Source organism: Notothenia rossii (assembly GCF_949606895.1).
Source record: "Notothenia rossii genome assembly, chromosome: 7".
Classification (NCBI taxonomy): Eukaryota; Metazoa; Chordata; class Actinopteri; order Perciformes; family Nototheniidae; genus Notothenia; species Notothenia rossii.
In genome coordinates, this window is record NC_136905.1 from 34,205,710 (window position 1) to 34,226,677 (window position 20,968).

The following is a 20,968-nucleotide window of genomic DNA, read 5'->3' on the forward strand; positions in this document are numbered from 1 at the left end:
TTCAGAAGCAATGCCATATTGCTTTACCCTAATCTGAAATGAGGGTATCAGCAAATATATCTTTACTTGGCAATTATGATATTTAAAGGAAAAAACACATAATTATACATTTATGCCGCGGTCAGTCGCACTTGACTAACAGCCGTACTGTGATTCTCCAGAACACACAGATGGCCAGAGCGCCCCTGGCTGAACCTCATCGTGTCATTCCCTTTTTGGCCTCTGTTTGTTCTCAGGCATGACAAACCATAACTTACATTTGAACCATTTTCCAATAAAGTAGCCTACCAATAAACTGAGCAACATCAAAAAATCTTCAAATCACAACCAAGTTTATTAAGGAGTATGTTTATACTGTACGGACACACACATGGCCTGCACAGCATAAGGAGTCCCACATGGGGATGGAGGTGGGAGGGGCTACGTTCTTTCTGAGGTCTTTTACCATCTCTACAGAGTGTTTAACTCTAACTTAGCATTTCTTTCACAAGATCACCAAATGTTGAATCTCCCACCTGTGGACAGGCTGACCCTCACCAGAGGTCCAATGAGTTCAGTAAGGTAAGCAATTCTAAAAAATTGGTGATCTCTTAACTTTCCATGTGAGACTGTAAAGGGTAGGATTTTATAAAGTGCGTTTAGAGTCTTCCAGCCTCCAGTGGTTTCTCACCGCATGTTAATTCTTGCACTGACGGAAGCTGCCATACAAGGTGCGAGACTGCTCAACATCTAATCCAATTTCATCTCGTTCACACTCTCAAACACCAATACTTTGGCACCTTTGGGGAGGGAAAAGATGCAATAAAAGACACTTGGTATGCTATTACTTAAGGTCACCTATTGTGCAAAATCCACTTTCTCATGTCTTTTATACATAAACATGTGTCCCCTCTGTGTACAGAGATTCGGAAAGTTTCAGGAAAAAAAAATTTGCTCACTTTTGATCCTGATTGATTTGTATAAAAATGTGTCTGAAAATGAGCTGATCAGATTTGGGCCACTTTGTGATGTCATAATATTTGTTTGGCTTGTGTAACCATTAGCCAATCACCAACCAAGGTAACCGAATAATGATTTTTTTGCAATATCAATTCTATTTTATACAACTATAGATATAAAAAATACGCAATAATCAATTATTTTGAAATAATGTGTTGGCCAATTTATATATTTATGCAAATGTTCAGGTTCAGATTTGTGTTTTGGGCATGTTGTGCGACATGTTTACATGCTTTAATTATCAGAAATATCTTTATTTTTCTTTTAGTCAACCAATAGAAGCGTGAGTGATACATGGTAATGTCACTTTGTTTGGGAAATAAATAAAGGAGTCCAACGGAGCCGTTTTAGGCAGGGGGGAGGGAATGTGTGGGAGAGAAACTCCCTCTGGAGGGAACTTTAGCCTTTGCAGACCATTTACATTCATACAAAGCTGTATAAAACACTACAGGGAAGGTTAATACCTAAAAAACATAGCAGGTGCCCTTTAAATTCAGAGACACCGTGAGGGAGTGAGACACAAATGATTGTAAAATCTTCTGCAGCGTGGTGGGGAGAAACAACATAAAAGCACATCCATTGAGAGTCAGTGTCATGCTCTGGTTGTATTATTGTATCTCTCCCCTTTGAACGTCCTTCTTACACTGTCTCTGTTTTCCTCTATTTCCCACTTTCACCCTCTCAAACACTCAAACACTCAAACACACACACACACACACACACACACACACACACACACACACACACACACACACACACACACACACACACACACACACACACACACACACACACACACACACACACACACACACACACACACACACACACACACACACACACACACACACACACACACACACACACACACACACACACACACACACACACACACACACCTGCTGTTAGAGCAGTATTGCTCAGTCAGCATTCTCCTCCAGTTATGAGCGTGAGGACAAATCTTATTCCATCTCTCACTGGAGCTCATATTCAAGCAACTGAGCACTGAGTGATTTTACCCTTGAGTCTTTAATATGGTCATAAAGCAGTATCTCTCAGCACTGATAAGAACCACTGATGGAGGGAACAGCAGAAGCAGGAAGAAAGAAAGAGAGAGAAAGGGTGCTACAGGGAAAGAGAACCAAGCTTACTCAAAGACAAGGAAACCAAGCAATGAGAAGAAAGAGAACGCTATGAATAATTGAAATCTGTTTTCACACTGCAATCTGTTTCCTCTGCTCCACTGCTGTCGTGTGATTGTGTGGAATGCAGTGGATCCAACTCAGACCTCCTTTCTTTTACACATGTAAATGATGAGCAAGCCATAAAGCAGTGTAGATCAATCACCTCCTGTCTACTTCTTGTTTGTGTAGCAGTTAGAGGGTAAGGCGTGCTACGTTAAGCTGTCCGGCTTCAGATGCAACTGGGAACATGGCCGAGCATCAAACATGTTAAGAGTGCTGACGCTTGCATGGAGAATGCCCCTGAGTCCTCAAAATAAACAACAAAATAAAGAATGCACTTCAGAATGTCACATAGAATCCTTTTTCAGCCGACCGCCTATGGCAAGTAAAATAAATCACTGCGACATCTGTTTTATAATGAGACAACACAATGGTAAAGATGTGGTTTAGAGAATGATCACGGTACAAACCGTTAATGGACCCAGAACAGGTAGGAACCCACAACCCAAAGAGACACATAAGGGTAAAAATACAATAAGGCTTATTCCAAAAATAGGCAGCAGTCCAAACCCAGAGAGCCAAACAAAGCAATCAAAGTAAACCATGCAGTGAGAAGCGCTAAATAAATAATATAACATCAGCAAACAAAAGCAAAATCTGCAATATGCCAAAAATAGCCGGATGTCATACTGAATGAGATTCCAAGTATGCATCTGACCAGTCTACCTTGACCTGCTTTGTCACACAATGAAAAGTTATAGAAATGTCATCACAAAAGGTTGAAATTGCAGACAGTAACAAACTATAACACATATTACATTATTTCAATCCATTTTGTTCTCTGGATAATGTATAGAGTGTTGAAGAGTCCCAAAACCAGTTTTGTTAAAAGTTCAAGTTTGTGGTTAGAAGCCCGAAATAAGGACTGTGGTTAACACAAGCTTAGCAAGCTGATAACCCTATGAAATCAACGTAGTCCTGTAGTGTAACAACAGCATTTATCTCAAGGGAAGAGACAGAAGAAAGCAGGTCCAGAGACCAAACATTGTTATCAAATGTCCACTGCTTTGGTCAAATAGTCAAATGAATGACGTCTTGTGGATTTTCCTATGCCCTTTTCCTTGACCCTCAATGGAAAAAATCCTGTAGCCAAGGAAAGATTTGTGGCTATGTAATGATGAGATGGCGGATGTTATTGATGTGGGTGTGACATTGCTCTAAATGACACAAGCAATTGTGGGTCAGCATTATCTAATTTATTTTTGTAAATGATGGTCAAGTGCTTAAGAAGATAAGAAAGAAAGCATTGACCATTGAGATTGAAAAAAAGTGTAGGTATAAAATGGCTGATAACCTTTTGAGCGGCTTTGAGTTCTAAGGGATTGATATGACATGATGAAGTCAATGCTCAAAGTCAATGAGCCTCCTAAGGTTACACTGACTCTGCCTTACCGTCACTCCCCTCCCCACAACTGAGACTGCCTGACTTTAGGGTTTACAAAAACCGTAGCATTCCTTGGGCTGCTGCTGACTAGGAAAGGGTTGGTGGGAGAGATGTATTCCCAGGCGTGTCAAGACTTGTCTTAATTTCCAGTTAGTCAATAAACTGACTGATGGTCAGGGAAACTCTGAGGAAAGGCACTTCCTTGATCTTGATCAGGGGCTAAGCTTGTGTGGGGAACACAAGAAAGCCCACACAAACAGTTATTGGCTGGTGCTAAATCCTGAGCTGTAGGAAAATAACAAAAAGGTTAGCCATCATCCTGTCTTTCTTCGGGAGATTGCCAGCTACAGAGCCAAAAAGGGGATGTCAGGAAGGGCCGGACCAAAGGTTTCTAGCACTTGGCAGGAATTCCATACAACCAACCATCATGAAGTATAGTTAGGGCAGTGGCAAGCCGCCAGGGCCCTTTAGGCCCTCTGTGAGGCCCTAAGATATTCTAAAAAATAATATTTGAAAACATTAAAAAAATATTATTTCTTATATATTTTATTTTTGTAAAATGTTTCATTAGTTTTACCAAAATAACTTCGTTTAATTGTATTTAAAATAACATTTCCAAAGAAATAAATCCTTCGAATCTGCCTGATCAGTTTCTGTTGGAATGTGAAGGGTTAAATGTCGTCTCTGCGAGTTATGTGAAGACGGGAGAGCTTGTTGGTCCCTCTGTACATTCACAGAGGGCCCACTAATGTCAAATCACAGTACAATTGAACAATCATATCTTCCCTCTAAATGGGTCGGCTTTATTTTCGCGGACTTTATGACAAGTTCCGCCCGCTGTGAGGTTTATACCTATGGTTTATACATGTGTATAAAGTGGTGCAGTGACACGTCCTAAAACCCGGAAGTAAGCTGCGCTCGGGTTCCCTCGACAAAAAAGCAATGGGATTTCTCCATAAGTTTTTGGAAAATAGCTGGAAATAAGGTCTGTGGAAAACGAACCTGTTAGATAAATGCACGTTTTGTTCAGCCGGATAATATCCACATGTCTACCCTACTTTTATTATTTTCGAATCATAAATCTAATCGATAGATTTGTGATCGATAGATTTATGGTTAGCATAAATTCGTTCATTATGGCTCACTTCAGTGATAGTGATGACATCGTTGCGAAATTATTAACCGAGTAATTTTCAAGATTGAGTTACAATAATAAACTGGAGTGGCAAAGGATCAGCTGCATGACCCGCCATCAAGTGCTTCATCCAAAAAGACAGAGGGCCTAGGTATAAAAGTCACGGCTCGCCACTGAGTTAGGGCTGTAGGCAACAGCTGTTTTCACCTTTGAAGAGAGTTGAGGAATAAGTCAAATTCAAAACCTGATACACCTGTCAACTTGGTAGGATGGGGCAGAAGGCTTGTCATGAGAAACTTGTGGTGTCATCCTTTATGATTAAATAGTCGTCCTCCTCAAAGTGGTGAAGCGAAAAACTAAATTGGCAGGATATGGCATCTTTGTAATGACGTCAGACTAGCCATTAAAGGAAGGAAGTGAGGTCATTTGATGGACAAGAAAGAAGTTCTTATCCACGTTGTCTTCTGCAATCGAAGGAGGGTGAAATAGGAGCTGAATTAAAGGCTTGGGCAGTGAGTGTATTGATCTCTCTCCAACCCTGACACCTCACTCAGCTGTCAGCAAGGTGTCCAGCCAACCTTTAGATCAGGTAGCTCTCGCTATCTCTTAAATCTATCAGAGGAGCGGAGCAGCTACTAAAAGGCTGGAGAGAGGAGACAGAGAGAACAGTTCATTTAGATCAGGGGTCGGCAACCCCTGGCACGTGTGCCACCACTGGCACGCGGGACCGCAACCAGTGGCACACTAGGAATACGTGTGCAAAATATTTAAATTGTATTTTCGGATCCTGAACGAGACCGCCGACAGAGCGCGTCTCCCCCGGCAGAAGGAAGCCATGCACGCAACGCAGCGCAGAAGGACAACCTTTTGTGGTTAAAAGTGCGGCTCTAGCAGTCAAACGGAAAGAGACTACATGATTAATCAAGGCAGAATGTCTTGGCACAGTGAAAGCAGCTATAACTCTCGAGTGCATATTCTCTGTCAACCACCTTGTCACAACAACCAACAACAACTACATCCCTGCTGACAGACTGAGAACAACAATAACGTCACAATCAGTGTGATGAAACTGTTTGTCTCCAGCCTCAGCTTAGTCCCACACGATGCAGAGTGAAGGCTCAGATCAGGGTTTAACGAAGAAGGGAGATATTTATAACGTAATTGTAACACACACATACACAGCATGCGGGCACACACTAACTGAGTCGAGTACAGCAGTGTGGGACAGAGAGGGATAGAGTGTGTGTGTTCGAGTGTACGTCTGCATTGAAGTAAGTACACCAGACAAAATATGATCATAACGCTCATTACACGTTTGGATGCATTACATCGATCCCTTCTGGACAGTGTGTGTGTGTGTGTGTGTGTGTGTGTGTGTGTGTGTGTGTGTGTGTGTGTGTGTGTGTGTGTGTGTGTGTGTGTGTGTGTGTGTGTGTGTGTGTGTGTGTGCGTGCGTGCGTGCGTGCGTGCGTGCGTGCGTGCGTGCGTGCGTGCGTGCGTGCGTGCGTGCGTGCGTGCGTGCGTGCGTGTGTGCAGGGGGTTGGTATAAAGATGCAGGGGTGGAGCAGAGGACTTTCCTAATCTAGGATGACTCATTCAGTGTTTCTGGGACTTCCACCCCCTCATCTCCTCTCACAGAGCCTCTCCTCAAAGTGCAGCTGAATGAATCCTGAACAGAGGGATGAGTGGAAACACGATCTGATGGTGTTTTTCAGATTTAGTGTGATGTGTCCCCAAATTGGCATGATGTAACTTAGATGAAATGAAAAATATAAAAATGGTTGTGGATCCTTTTGTATGTCTTTAATTGTACAGAGATTTTGATGGAGGGGTGGGGATCAACACAATATAATTGAGCAAAAAAATGGAAATTAAATAAGATTACATTGTTAAAAAGGCTTGAAACAGGTTTAAGACTTTTATGATGCAAAAATATATGGGTTATGGGAATTATTGGAGATGTTTTCAGCTAGGATTTTTATAAAAACCTGATAAATTCAAGTTTAAGTCAAATCAAAACTTCTAATCATCATTTGAAACACATCTTTATATTAGTCAAGTCGTGGTCATATAACTACAGCAGATGTATTTGCTCTGACCCAATATTATAGGAATAAGATTAAAACAACCATTCAAATCTCCAAATCCCCTAACAATAAAAACAAAATAAAAGCACACTACCTGCTCTGCCAGCCCTGGAGCGGGTTAGTGTATTTCCTCAGGACCCCCTCCAGGTGCCTCTTGGTTCGGGCTGTTTTAAGGGGCGAGGGGACCGACCCTGCGCCGCTGTCCCTGGTCCCGGAGCCTGCTCGGTGCTCCACGGCAGCGGGGCTGTGCGGCTGTCCGCCCCGCTGCTCCGGCCTCCTGCAGGGGCTCCGAGCGGGACTCTGCTTCATGCTGAGGCTGGATCAGGACGCGTAAAGGCGCACAGGACTGAGATGTGAGGATTTAATGCAGAACAATGAAAGTGATGCAGCGATGAGAGAGTGAGGGAAACAAGTGGAGCTTTACTCCATCCTCTCACACTGTGACACACGGGAGGGATATTCCGACTCTTAAACTGCGGAGCTCTCTCTCCCTCTCTCTCTCCCTCTCCCTCTCTCTCTCTCTCTCTCTCTCTCTGACGTTATTGCGTTTTTATTTTGGAAATCCCGGGTTGGTCACTCCCCCTAAAGCCCGGGATACTCCCCCTTCAGCCGGCCACTGGGAATCAATAATGCAGTAAAAGCCCAAATAAAATCCCACTATGGGCTGTATTTATGTTATTATTAGACATTAGAATACATACTCCTAATAAACATGCAGCCAAGGACCTTTGGACATGATGCTGAGCTGACTATCAGCCGTGGGCTAACAGAGGATGATGGTTTTTGCACATGTGGTGTCTTTTTAATCATGCATGAATGTAAACAGTCTTCAGAGTAAGCACCTGGAAATATAACATCAGACTATTTAAATAAAGTTGTTTCATTGTATGGCTCCTAATGCATAACATTAGCGCGAATACACAACTAAAGGACTGTAGCCTATCTACCTCCACATAGGGACACAATGTGTTGTGTTTGAGGTAGCCTCTATCATCAGTCATATTAAAGGGATTTTTATTCTGTTATCTTTATCATAAAAACACGATATCTGCTGCATATGCATAATCCTTACACATTAAAGCCTTTGTTCATTCGGAATGATGTTATCTTTTATTCAGCAAGTATAGCCTACCTGTTATGTAACCGAGAGACCACCGTTTACGTCAACAAACACGAAAACTACAACTTCTTCCAACGGACTCGTCTACGGCACATTCGATGACGTCATCAGTATAAGACGCGTGTTGTGCTCGCTTCCCCTCCATGGAAGTGTAAGGTACCCACGGTCCCTGTGAGTGGGGGACAGAGAGCCAGCAGAGCGAACACCGACAGCTCCACACATGGCCTACCCGCTCAGTGTGCATTCTCGGCTGCGGGAACTGGTAAACTGGGTGGAGGCGGAGCTTAGAAAGGGACAGCACTGGGTGTGGAGCTGTGAGAGGGCAGAGGACAGGAGCTGGATGTCACTTACTTTAAACACGTCACACAATAACTAATTACATGTAAAATATTGTCATCAGTAACCTAAACCAATTGATCACAACATAAAAGCAAACCTCAATATCGAATGCCATGCAAATACATACAACAGAAAATAAATAACACAAAAAAGATTCAAGATTCCAGGCTTCTATTGTCATTTGTACATCGCTACAGTGTAGATGTCAATGCAAATCTTGGTTCACAGGCTCCTCCAACAGTGCAACACAATAAAACAGATCAAATAGTAGAAGTAAATACAAATAAGACAGAATAGAAATAGTGCAAGAATAGTCTACAAGTAATTGGAATATGATATATTAGATAATTAGTTTTTTCAAGTTGCAAACAGATCAATGTTATGGATGTTTTTTCAAAAGTTCAGATGTTCAACAGTCTTATGGCCTGTGGAATGAAACTGTTTTCTGCTTAAGTATATTGTGTAATAATGGACTTGTGAAGCCAACCCACTTGCTGCCTTTATCCACATTCAGTTCACAAATGCTTTAATTACTTTGTGTAACTCGTACTTTTAATATGCCTACAGGTGTCAAGGCTCATGTAATGCTTGCACATTATATATGTCATTTGTAATGCCGCAGTGACATATTTAGGGACAGATTGAACACAAAAAGGCAATACTTCTACGCTCTGTAAAAGTGTTTGAGCAAAAGTAAAATATTATAACCTTCATCCAGTTCTGCATATGTTTTAGCTAACCAATAAACACAGTTGTCATCACTTGACCTCTGTATGGAGCATGATAACAGATTTTATATACGTTTTATATACAAGCACCTAATATAGTGCCTCATCTATAGCAGACAAACCTCTAAAAACACACTGAACTCTGACTCTGCTTGGGTTGCAGGGGCTCAGCCATCACCAGGATCATTGGAAGTCATGCCACATCACTGCGTTTTGCGAACACAGTGAAGATGTGGGTCTACGAAGAGAACATTAATGGCAGGAAGCTCAGTGACATCATCAACACGGAGCATGAAAACATCAAGTACCTGCCGGGATACAAACTGCCGGAGAATGTGGAGAGAGAAATGTTCTTTTAGCCATCACAAATGTACCGCAGAGCTTTGAAGCTGTGTAGGTAACACTGTGCTTGAGGCTTCAAATGGAAACAGGTCATGAATATATTAAATATAGTTATTCAAATGTGAAAAATAAGGTTTGATGTGACTTGTGAACCAGATTTAGCCCAGTTTTAACCTTGATGTCAACTTCCGAATCAGTTTCTAATGATATATTACTAGACAACTCAAAGCCCACCTTGTGCTCAGTTTTAAGCTGTATGTCTCTTTTTGTTTTCTCCAGGTGGCTGTCCCGAAGCAGCGTGATGCCGCTGAGGGGGCTGACCTGCTGGTGTTCGAGGTCCCTCACCAGTTCATTCGAAGTCTCTGTGACAGCATGAAGGGATGTGTGTCTCCCAAAGCTCGGGGAATCACTCTTATAAAGGTATTAAGGCTACTTGTTATTGAGTTCCAACTGGCTTTCTGGGTCTGCCTGCATCACTGCTGGAGGACCAACAGTGACACAGTCTTTGTTGTTTTACCTACCTACCAAGCTTCATTCAAGTTACAGCAATATGATGCATATGTTCTTAAAGTCCTTTAAAGACTCTTAGTTTTAATTTGTGGGTATTCCCAAATTAGTTGCATGAAAGATTTAGGAATAACAGCTCTTTAATGTGTAGCCCCCTCTTTGTAGCCCTATCAAAGTTGACTCAAAAGAATTTGGAAGCTGTTGCTGTTAACACACAACATAACATCAATTCTCAATGTAGGTGAAACAGACAACCTTAGAAAACACAAATCTACAGTGTGATGCAATGAGAGAACGTTTGTTTCTGGTCTGCCCACAACTTGAAGAACTTTACTGCACACACCGACGTCTACCCATTCACCCACACATTCATACAAAGTGCAGGCTAGTCATCAGGAACAGTTGGTGGTTCACTTTCCTGCTCAAGGAGACTTCGAGAAAATAGTAGATTGGAATCTCACATTTTTTAACAGTTCAAAACTACTATACTGCTTTCAGGATGTATGTATATTATCCTTATAATCATACAAATACAATTACAATTCTGGAAATGCCACTCAAACATACTGAAATCACTATACTAACATTTTATTAAACACGTTTTGTATTGCATCACAAATACAGGACACATTATTAAGACATTTGTTTTGAGTGAAAATCAAACAATCCTAAATAAGGTAACCCTAAATCACAAGTTACCCCTGCATCTTTTTCTTTGTGTTGTGCTGTCGAATCTCAAATCGTGACATCAGTCAAAGAGCTGAGGAGGCTTGTTATAGAACATCTGAAACCCAGGCTGTGTGCTCCATTCTGGGGCTTGTTTGTTCATTTCCATTGCAGCACAGATGATAGATATGAAAGCCATGCTACACACACACACACACACACACACACACACACACACACACACACACACACACACACACACACACACACACACACACACACACACACACACACACACACACACACACACACACACACACACACACACACACACACACACACACACACACACACACACACACACACACACACACACACACACACACACACACACACACACACACACACACACACACACACACACACACACAGTCTCTGTTTGTGTGTGGGAATACGTTGGGGGAAATGAATGCTCAGCTCTCTCCAGGTAAAAAGGCATATTAAAAGCGGTGTCACAGCTTCCTTCCTTTGTTTCCTTAACCCACTTAAACGCCTTTCAAACTGATATTTCTTGCATGTTTTCTTTTCATTTTATTAGTTTACTCGCAGATGCAATTACTTGTTTGGCTTCTAATGATGTGCTTTTATTATATGTGGCCTCGTGGTTAATCAAAACACATTTCACAAAGAAAATAGGCCTTTACAATTTCCAACCAACTCGAAATAAAAAAGGCAAAACTAAATGATATCAAACTAAGATCATCTTTTTTTCCTATGAAGTGCGTCTTCCACACCGTTTGCCAATATCTGTGTTTCTTAAATAGCAGCGCTGTGGGAATTGCAGTCTTGTATAGTCCCTTGACTCCAGATGTCTTCACTAGGTGTCGATATTATTTGACCTTTTCACAAAAAAGAAAAACGCTCTAATACTGTGTTGGGGGGCATTGTGGGGGGGGGGCTTCTGATCAGGCGTACGGTGTTGCAGGACTGAGAGAGACACTAAGGCTAGATACACGCTTAATTTCCCCCAGGAATAGAAAGCCAGGAGCAAAGTAGGTCACATGTGTTACCTTACCGTTTTAAATAAAGTAGACCTTCAGAATAAAAGCATCATCTCATCATATTTAAAGGTCCCCTGTTATACTGTTTTTCATCAATATACTATAAGTCTCAAAACATGTCTCTGATTGGCTGAAACACCAAACAGATCATTGCAGCATCCCATAATCCCCTCTGTTTCATTCCTGTTTCCAAAGTGCTGATTCTCTGTCTGTTACTTTAGATGAAAAATAAGGACCCACTCCCCACACCCCTCTGAGAGATATTTGGTTTTTTATTTTTTAAACACAATGGTACCTTGGTTGGTTATTGGCTAATGGTTACACAAGCCAAAAAAAAAGGCTTTTATATAAATGGATCAAGACAAAAAGTAAGCAAATCTTTTTTCCTGAAACGTTCAGAGTCTCTTAACACAGAGGGGACACATATTTATGCATAAAATACATGAAAAAGTGGATTTTGTATAATAGGTGACCTTTAAAAGAACCTGTACATTTTGCATGAACAATTCAATCCATCAATCAATGTTTATTTATATAGCCCAATATCACAAATGTTAAATTTGTCTCAGTGGTCTTCGCAGTTTGTACAGAATATCAGTATGACAACACGACACCCTCTGTCCTTAGACCCTCACATCGTACAAGGAAAAACTTCCAGAGAAAACCCACAGTTTAAAAGGGAAAATGGGAGAAACCTCAGGGAGAGCAACAGAGGAGGGATCCCTCTCCCAGGACGGACAGATGTGCAATAGATGCCGTGTGTAAATCAAAGAGATAATACATTTACAACATAGGTAGTCCAAATGTTTGGAAATGCATGTGTCTATAATAAGAAGATGAGTCCACGAGGATGTCAACAATCCTGTGGGAGCCATCAGGGAAGTAGTATGATGAGTCTGGCAGGACCGCAGAGACAGGTTCAGCCACGACTCGAAGTCCAGGACTCAGATCCAGTGCTCAGGATAGAGGATCTAGGACACACGACCACAGCAACAGGATTAGCCTCGACTCAGGATCCCGGCGTATATATGGAGACAAAAAAGAGATCTGGGGGAAGTTGGGTTAATCGGAACATGAGAGTACACAGGCACAGACAGACAGAAAGACGGAGTAAGGTGCCCCCCCCCCCCAACAGTCCAAGCCTATAGCAGCTAAACTAACGTATCTACATACATGCACTCCCTTAGGATAGGTTGAAGGAAAAGGGTAGCAAGTAAGAAGTAGGAAACAGAGGTGGAGAGGCACACACAGGGAGAAAGGTCCCCACTGGAACCTGAATTGGTTAGAGGTATAGGAGTATATCAGTGTCTACATTCCACACTCCCCGGCCGGGCTAGGCGTTCTCTGCAACCTGTTACCCTAGAATCTCGAGAGGTCAGAGAGGGAAAGGTTTTTGGATAAAGTTTTAAATATAAGATCTAAGTTTTTAGGATTTAAGTGAAAGAGTAAGAACTCAAATGTATAGGTGAAGAGGCACAACGTATCTACATCAATGCACTCTTATTAGATTATTTTTATTTTATTGTTGTGGCGATCCAGCACTCACACAACAGGAAATAATTATACAGAGAAGAATCAATAAAACACAAACACAGATATAGCTGATCAGTAATTATTATTTAGTTGTTGCAACAAACAAACAATAATGGGAAGTACATCACCTGCTGCGACAGCAGCCAATCGCGGAAATGCCCCCCAACAGTAGCAGTAATCATACAGCATATATAGCCACTGTAATGAACACACACACATTTTCCCTAAGCATGTTTAACGCACACACATTTTATCATGCAGCCTACCACACAAATGTCACATGTTTATCTCTCTGAAAGCTATACTTGTATATGTTTAAACGTTATCATCTCATGACACCCTTAGGATTAGTTAACTAACAAAGGTTAACTGTTTTTATAATCTGAGGCCTTCTTTGAACTTCCTCTACCCTCGGTGTCAGCTCACTTAAAATGAATACATTTATTTATAATTCAGAACGACCATTGTCTCTAACTGTGTGTGACCCAACTCAGTAACACACATCATATAGCTTAGCATGTGATCTCTAATAAATATCAGAAATATGCTGTATTAAACATTCCGCTATGACACTCCCTCCTTTTATTAATTAAGATCACTTAATCAAAAAAGATTATTATTACAAGTAACCTACTGAGTTCCGTCCTCGAAAGCCCAAAATGACTTTAACAAGACAAGACAAGTCCCTTGTCAGAGGCTATTAGAATGTAATTTGTGACTTTAACCAGCGCTGTCTCTGTGCTATGATGTGTTCTAAAGCCATACTGAAAATCTTCAAATAAATCATTGTTTTTTAAGTAATCACACAGCTGTTTTGCGACTGCTTTCTCAAGAATTGTTGAGAGGAACGGAAGATTAGAAATAGGTCTATAGTTGGCTAAAACCTCTGGATCGAGGTTGTGCTTTTTAAGAAGCGGTTTTATCACTGCTACTTTAAATGATTGCGGAACATAGCCTGATAATAAAGACATATTAGTCATATTTAATAAAGAAGTGCTAATTAATGGAAAAACTTCCTTCAACGTCTTAGTTGGAATTGGGTCTAAGATACACGTTGATGATTTAGAAGAGAGAATCATTGAATTTAATTGTTCAAGGTTTATGGCTGAAAAGCATTCTAGTTTACTATCTAGTGTAATATTAGAACTTACGTTTCCGGGAGCTGTTGATAACACTATACTGGTCAAAGGCAAGAGGTCATTAATATTTCTAAGAGTAACAATTTTATCGTTAAAAAAGCACATAAAATCATTACTACTGAGTGCTATGGGAATAGAAGGCTCAGTCGAGCTGTGGCTCTCTGTCAGCCTGGCTACAGTGCTGAAAAGAAATCTTGCATTATTCTTATTCTCATCTATTAATGAAGAGTAGTAGGCTGCTCTCGCTTTACGCAGTGCTTTCTTATATTCATTGAGAGTAATATGCCAAATTAAACGAGATTCTTCAAGTCTAGTGGAACGCCATATCCTTTCAAGTTGTCTCGACTTTTGCTTTATTTTGCGGGTTTCGGCATTGTGCCATGGAGCTAATCTATGTTGTTTTATTTTCTTCATTTTCAAAGGAGCAACAGAGTCTCATTTTATTCGCAGCGCATCTGTAGCACTATCAACAACATGATCAATTTGGGGTGGTGTACATTTTGTATAAGTTTCCTCCCTTACATGCAGACATGCTATCGAGTTAAGTATTGGTGGAATCTCTTCCTTAAATTTGGCTATAGCACTAACAGATAGGTTTCTGCTGCAGGAGCTTTTGGCTAATGCTTTGTAGTCTAGTAACAGTACTTCAAAAGTTACCAAAAAATGGTCGGATAAAGCAGGATTATGCGGTTCGACTAATAGTTGCTCAATTTCAATACTATAAGTCAGAACAAGGTCGAGAGTGTGATTATAGCAGTGGGTTGGTTTATTTACACTCTGACAGAAACCAACAGAATCCAATATAGAGTTAAATGCAACAGTAAGGCTATTTTTATCATCGTCAACATGAATATTAAAGTCACCTACGATAATTACTTTATCTGTTTTAAGTACCAAAGCTGATAAAAACTCAGAGAATTCTGATAAGAATTCTGAATAAGGACCTGGTGCACGGTACACTGTAACAAATAAGATTGGCTGCAAAGTTTTCCAGGTCGGATGCGTAAGACTAAAAACGAGACTTTGAAAGGAGGTATAATTTAATTTTTGTTTAGTATTGATAAGTAAACTTGAGTCAAAGATTGCTGCAACTCTACCTCCTCGGCCCGTGCCTCGGGCAATATGAGTATTGATATGGCTAGGTGGAGTGGCCTTATTTATGCTGACATATTCTTCATGTCTCAACCAAGTTTCAGTGAGACAGCATATATCAATATTATAATCTGATATTAAATCATTTACTCCTTTAGAGCATGTGGAATGAAGGATTCAACAAAGCAATGCGCTACGAAAACTAGATCCCATATAATAAAGACAGTTATTCTTAATTCTGTTCTTCCAGCAGTATAATGAAGGCTCCAATTAAAACCTTTTAATCAAAACATATATTTCCATTAGCCTTTTTCTTTGTTTCATACTACCATGTTGTCTTTCTATCTAAAACTATATTTTTCTCGATGAGCAGCTAATTATCCATCCACAAAGCGTCTCAGAGTAGTGTCTCCAGCTGCGGTAAAGTGCAGGTTGCCAGGTTTTGGCTTTGGTATTTTTGCTTATTTATTTAAAAGCATCTTAGAGACACGGAGAGACAGCTGTCCAGCTGTTCATGTATAGAATGCATTTGCTTTACTGCAGTGCTGAGTCCAGTATCAATCTGTGCACGTCTCCAAAAAGCACTAAACACAAGAAGTAGTAAAGTATTGCACGGAAGAACGAAATATTCCTTATTTCCCTCAGATTTCCCGCTGACCTTTGAGCAGCCCGACCAAGCAAAGAGGCAGAGGCAGAGAGTTCAAATGTAACCCGGTGTGGGCATTTATTACTCCTTGTGGTACAGGATACACAGCCTCAATCTGACTGTCTCATGTGAACACAGTCACCAGCAACAAGGATCTCACACATACAAACAGGAAACACAGAGCCTAAATACACACAGGACCAATCAAACGAACAAGACACAGGTGAAGGGGGAGGAGACAACACAGGACACCAGGTGAACACAATCACCAACAGTGAAGCTATACAACCCGTAACGGAGGCCGAGATCTATGGGCCCAGAGATCACCTCCGTTACACACAGTGAGACCACAACACAGAGGCAGCCATACTCAGTGCCATCAGTTGTATTTTTCAAAATGATTGACCATGTGACTAGTGCTGAGCATGGTTTCAGAACCATGGACAGCGCTGTTTGTGAGAGTAGGTGTGGCGCTGTCACAAAAAAAGCAGAGATTGTGAACCCATGTGCTTCCTTTCAGTCTTAGTAAAAACACTTTGGACTTTCATTCAAGTCACTTCATTCATCAAGTTTACGACTCACCTCCCAACACTCTCTGATTGCTCTGTAGCTTTCGGTCAGAGTTCTGGTGGAGTAGGCCTAAGCTCTGCAGCTCCACCTACTGGACAGTGGTGTCCGAGTCCTGCTGATGTTCATAGGTTGTTACAGTTAATATTTCATTCCAACTGTGAAGTGATGCGATACAGTGACGGAAAACTGTAGATCGAAGAAATCTTCACAGGTACCGTCAGTGCTGTCGACTCAAGGCACAGAATGGAGAAAAGGGATTGCTTTTTTTGAATGATCCAGGATTCAGTAATATTCACAATACATGCTTCTGGGGCCAGATGATGAATCATTTTATGACCCATTCAAACTGCTCCTGTGTGGCTGTGAAGAGGCTCACACCAAAGCATTCTCTCCACCCCTTCCCTTCCTTGCTGATAAAGCACATGGGATATTTCCATCTAACTCGTTGTCCCCATCATCCCCGATGTTGGCTCAACTCCTATCACGTTTTCACGTTTCTTTAAGTGCATCTGCCTAAAGAAACTCGTTGTTGTCCCCCCCCCTCTTCCTTCACCTTGATGCAGCCTTTACTCACATTAGCTGCTGCATTAGCCTGAGCGGTTGGGCAGACTTTAGCTTCACTGCTAGCGCCTTCTGTTGTGGCTGGACACAAACAGATGTCTCTGTCCTTTTCAAACAAAAGAATGTGTGTGTGTGTGTGTGTGTGTGTGTGTGTGTGTGTGTGTGTGTGTGTGTGTGTGTGTGTGTGTGTGTGTGTGTGTGTGTGTGTGTGTGTGTGTGTGTGTGTGTGTGTGTGTCAGGGTATAGATGAGGTTCCTGGGGGCCTGAAACTCGTCTCTGATATCATCCGAGAGAAAATGGGGATTGACGCCAGCGTCCTCATGGGATCAAACATCGCAAATGAAGTGGCTGCTGAGAAATTCTGCGAAACCGGTGAGAGGGATACACGTGACTGTGAGCAAATGTTTAATTATAGAACAATATGGTGAAACAATAAAAAGCATATCATAGGAATTAGAGACTAATCAATACTGAATGTGTACAAGAAAACTGGAGAAAAAAATCAAGAGATCTGAAAATGATAGTGACTTTTTAGAAACGGATTCCTTTATGTGGTGATCAAAGTATAAAGTCTCAGATGAATTGGTAATTATAAAGACTGTAGTGGCTATTTATCAACAACAATAAAACTTTAAAAGGCCACTGAGGCACCAGGTACGGCGGATCTTACGCAGATCATAAGTGAGTAAATGAGTCCATTGTCCAGTCAAGGCATCAACGTTTTGTGGTGTTTATTGTCTTCACCTCGGCAAGAACAATACAGCAAAAGGTGTTGAATATTTGCTAGACTCAGCCTTGATACTGCTCTGATGCTGGTAAAAAACCATACACCTTCCCGGTGCTCACTCGCTGCTGCTGTGCCCCGATTGTCCTAAATACACCCAGCTGCGTGCCCAAATTGACCCATCACCTTCAAAATAAAAGCATCCCAGCTGGAACACAACTTAACATAAAATTATATGGCTGCAAATTAGCTAGCTCTACAAAACAAATAAATACAGGAAATAAATGTGAATAGCTTCCACAAAGACTATATCATACCTATAGCATGTAGTATAACTCTAACAACGTGTCTTCACACTGGTGGTACTGATATTTCTGGGATCGAAAAATAGAACTGATCATATCAACCAGTTTGATGTATTCATCTGTCATTTTGATACATACAATATCATATATAAATCAGAAAATGTAAAGCTGTAGTCATAAACGCTAAAAGCTGCTTTTCAAAGAGCTGCTGCAGACTCCAAACTTCAAGATCAGAGTGGTGGATGATGCTGATAGTGGAGCTGTGTGGAGCTCTGAAGGTACACACACTGTGATACACACACTGTCATACTGTACACACACTGTGGCATACACACTCTTATACTGTACACACACTGTGACACATACACTCTCACACACACACTGTGACACAGCCACACTCACATAAGAAAGAAAGATGGCGCCGTGGATGGCTGCCGCGTCTCTAGCTCCTCTCCAACTCTGCATTGTTTTCCTTATATTTCAGTGTTTGCGTACACTCCAGTGTGTATTTTTTACTTTTTTACATGTATATAGACTTCTTGCACTATTTTTTTATTTTTATTTGTTGTATCCTATTATGTTACATTGTTGGAGGAGCTCGGGTCTTACGATTTTCATTGCCATTTCTACACTGTAGCTTATGTGCATATGACATTAACACCTTTAAATCTTGAATACAGTTCACACACTGTGACACAGCCTCAATCTCATACAGTACACACAGAACGCACAACTACACTCACAAACTGTACCAAACAACCTTGTTTATAAATGTTCCCCGAGTTATTTGGTTGATTTATTTACCTATAATATTTCAAATGATTGTTATTAAATGTTGCACTTGTTATGCCCCTAATATGGGGAAAATATAAGACAAAGGAAACAGAGACGATGTTAGCTTGCTTCAAGTCTTATGTATTATGCCCGCCAACAACATGGTACACATAGCACGCTGTATAATACAGAACATGGATTCTTGATATAAAACAACCACTAACAATGCGCGTACTGCAAACATACATCCAATTTAACACACAAGATGTCACTTTTTAAATGCACAGTACAAACATACATATCCAAATTAACACCCAAACTCCCCTTCTTGGAGCTAAACTACACTATCATAGCTAGCTGCGCTAGCATAGCTAACGGCGCTCGCAAAGCTAGCATACACAGCTACAACAATTACAGAACCTAGAGAAACCCTCCAAAAATACCTCTAACAACTATCACTATTCACATTAATATTATACACAGTCAGTCTACATATATAACGTTTCTCACGGATGAACTCACCTAATATGGGGAAAATATAAGACAAAGGAAACAGAGACGATGTTAGCTTGCTTCAAGTCTTATGTATTATGCACCCGCGGCAAGCAACACGCGCCCTCTGCTGGACAGACCCGGAAGGTCATCAACCATGACTTATATCTATTACACACTCCCCTTCAAAACAGATGTCGTCCCGACATTCTAATCCACAATATTATGCCTACATGTCAGCAACATCTATAACATTTATTAAACACATACCACGCTCACTGTTCAGTCTGGCAAAAGTGCACACACTCAATTTACACATTTAAGCCCTTGGCTTAGTAGAAAGTCCATCATTGTATGACAAACATATGTTCACAAGCTCTCCGTTTGTTTTTGTTTTTTACAGTCCCTGAATGTATGTTGTGTGTGTGAGTGCTCTACTTCTTGCTGCATATGTGGCCAGAAGAAACGGTCTCGAATATGCATTATTTCAGGCTAAACATGTTTAGTACATTTACCTATAAAGTGCAATGTTACAGTCTGGAACTCTTTTCATACATTTTTTTTTGACCTCCTTTGTCACACATAGTTTCAACATAGTCCGTTGCTACCTTGTTAACAGTTCTGCCTGTGCAGCATGTCCAAGTGAACTACACTCCTTTAAAACAGGTGAGTGAGATATGATTGACTGTAACAGTGTCATGTAATGATATATTGTGTGAAAACACAGCCCATAAATGTATCTCATGTCAACAATCACTTTGAATGTGACCTCTGCCGTCCATTTTCCTTTTTATGTGTTCTTTGAGTGTAATGTATGTGCATTTACTCAGTTCAATGGTGTGCAATGTCACTACCCTCATATCCATAGTACTGCTGAAAGTGGTATGGCGGTACAGTGTGTGTCCATGGCACCTTTAAGTTTGTATGCAGAGGTGGTGCTTTTATGTTGTAGCAGGCTGGTGAGCCAAGCCTATCATATGTGAAGACCTTTGGTCGTCTGCATTGTCGTCGATGCCCTTGAAGCTCCTTACTACTGGGGTCACTTTGAGCAGGTGATGGGACAGCATTCTCCACAGGTAGATCCTCAACGTAGCTGTCATTCTCCACAGGTAAGTACCCAACTTCGTGTGCCATTTCTTGTTCTTTCTCTGGCTCAGCTGACAGGTTTTCCTCAGAGTGTATGCATTCAAGCTCCACAGGTGTACTAGTGCACGCAGGATTCACTGTCTCAGGTGGGCATGGATGTGATTGCTGCTTAAGTGGTGCTAGATAATACTCATCATCCTCTTCCTCCTCCCCTGTTTGCTCCGCTTCCTCATTTCTCTCCACACTCTTTCTCTTTGCACGTGGCTGTACTTGAGTTTCCAGCGGCAGGTTGTCACATGGGAGGAGAAGATTACGATGTAAAACCCTTGATCTCCCTGTCCCTCTCTCAGGTCTGAGTTCATAAACAGGGATATCTTGACTCACTTGACGCACAACTGTGTGAATAGCATCTTCCCAGTGATTTCTCAGTTTGC

At 41.2% G+C, this 20,968-nt stretch overlaps 1 protein-coding gene and 1 pseudogene across 6 annotated transcripts in view; one reads left to right on the plus strand and one right to left on the minus strand.

Moving 5' to 3' along the window:
* Positions 1–8,211, minus strand: part of LOC307047197 (oxysterol-binding protein-related protein 10-like) — a 139,871-nt gene extending 131,660 nt beyond the window's left edge. For 3 of the 5 annotated variants that reach the window (XR_013810367.1, XM_079693981.1, XM_079693979.1), the window contains exon 1: positions 6,944–7,325. Coding sequence is in view for 3 of the 5 variants with exons in the window: in XM_079693981.1 (XP_079550107.1) it covers positions 6,944–7,158 (215 nt within the window). In the remaining 2 variants the exon portion in view is untranslated. Of the gene's footprint in view, positions 1–6,943; positions 7,326–7,981 lie in introns of those variants that run through there. The other 2 variants (XM_079693980.1, XM_079693982.1) reach the window with 2 other exon arrangements.
* LOC307046372 (glycerol-3-phosphate dehydrogenase 1-like protein) lies at positions 8,190–20,094 on the plus strand (annotated as a pseudogene). Its single transcript has 6 exons — positions 8,190–8,231; positions 9,200–9,371; positions 9,658–9,798; positions 17,393–17,525; positions 18,357–18,460; positions 20,068–20,094. The product of its transcript is annotated as a glycerol-3-phosphate dehydrogenase 1-like protein (transcript).
* Positions 20,095–20,968: the final 874 nt, after the last annotated feature.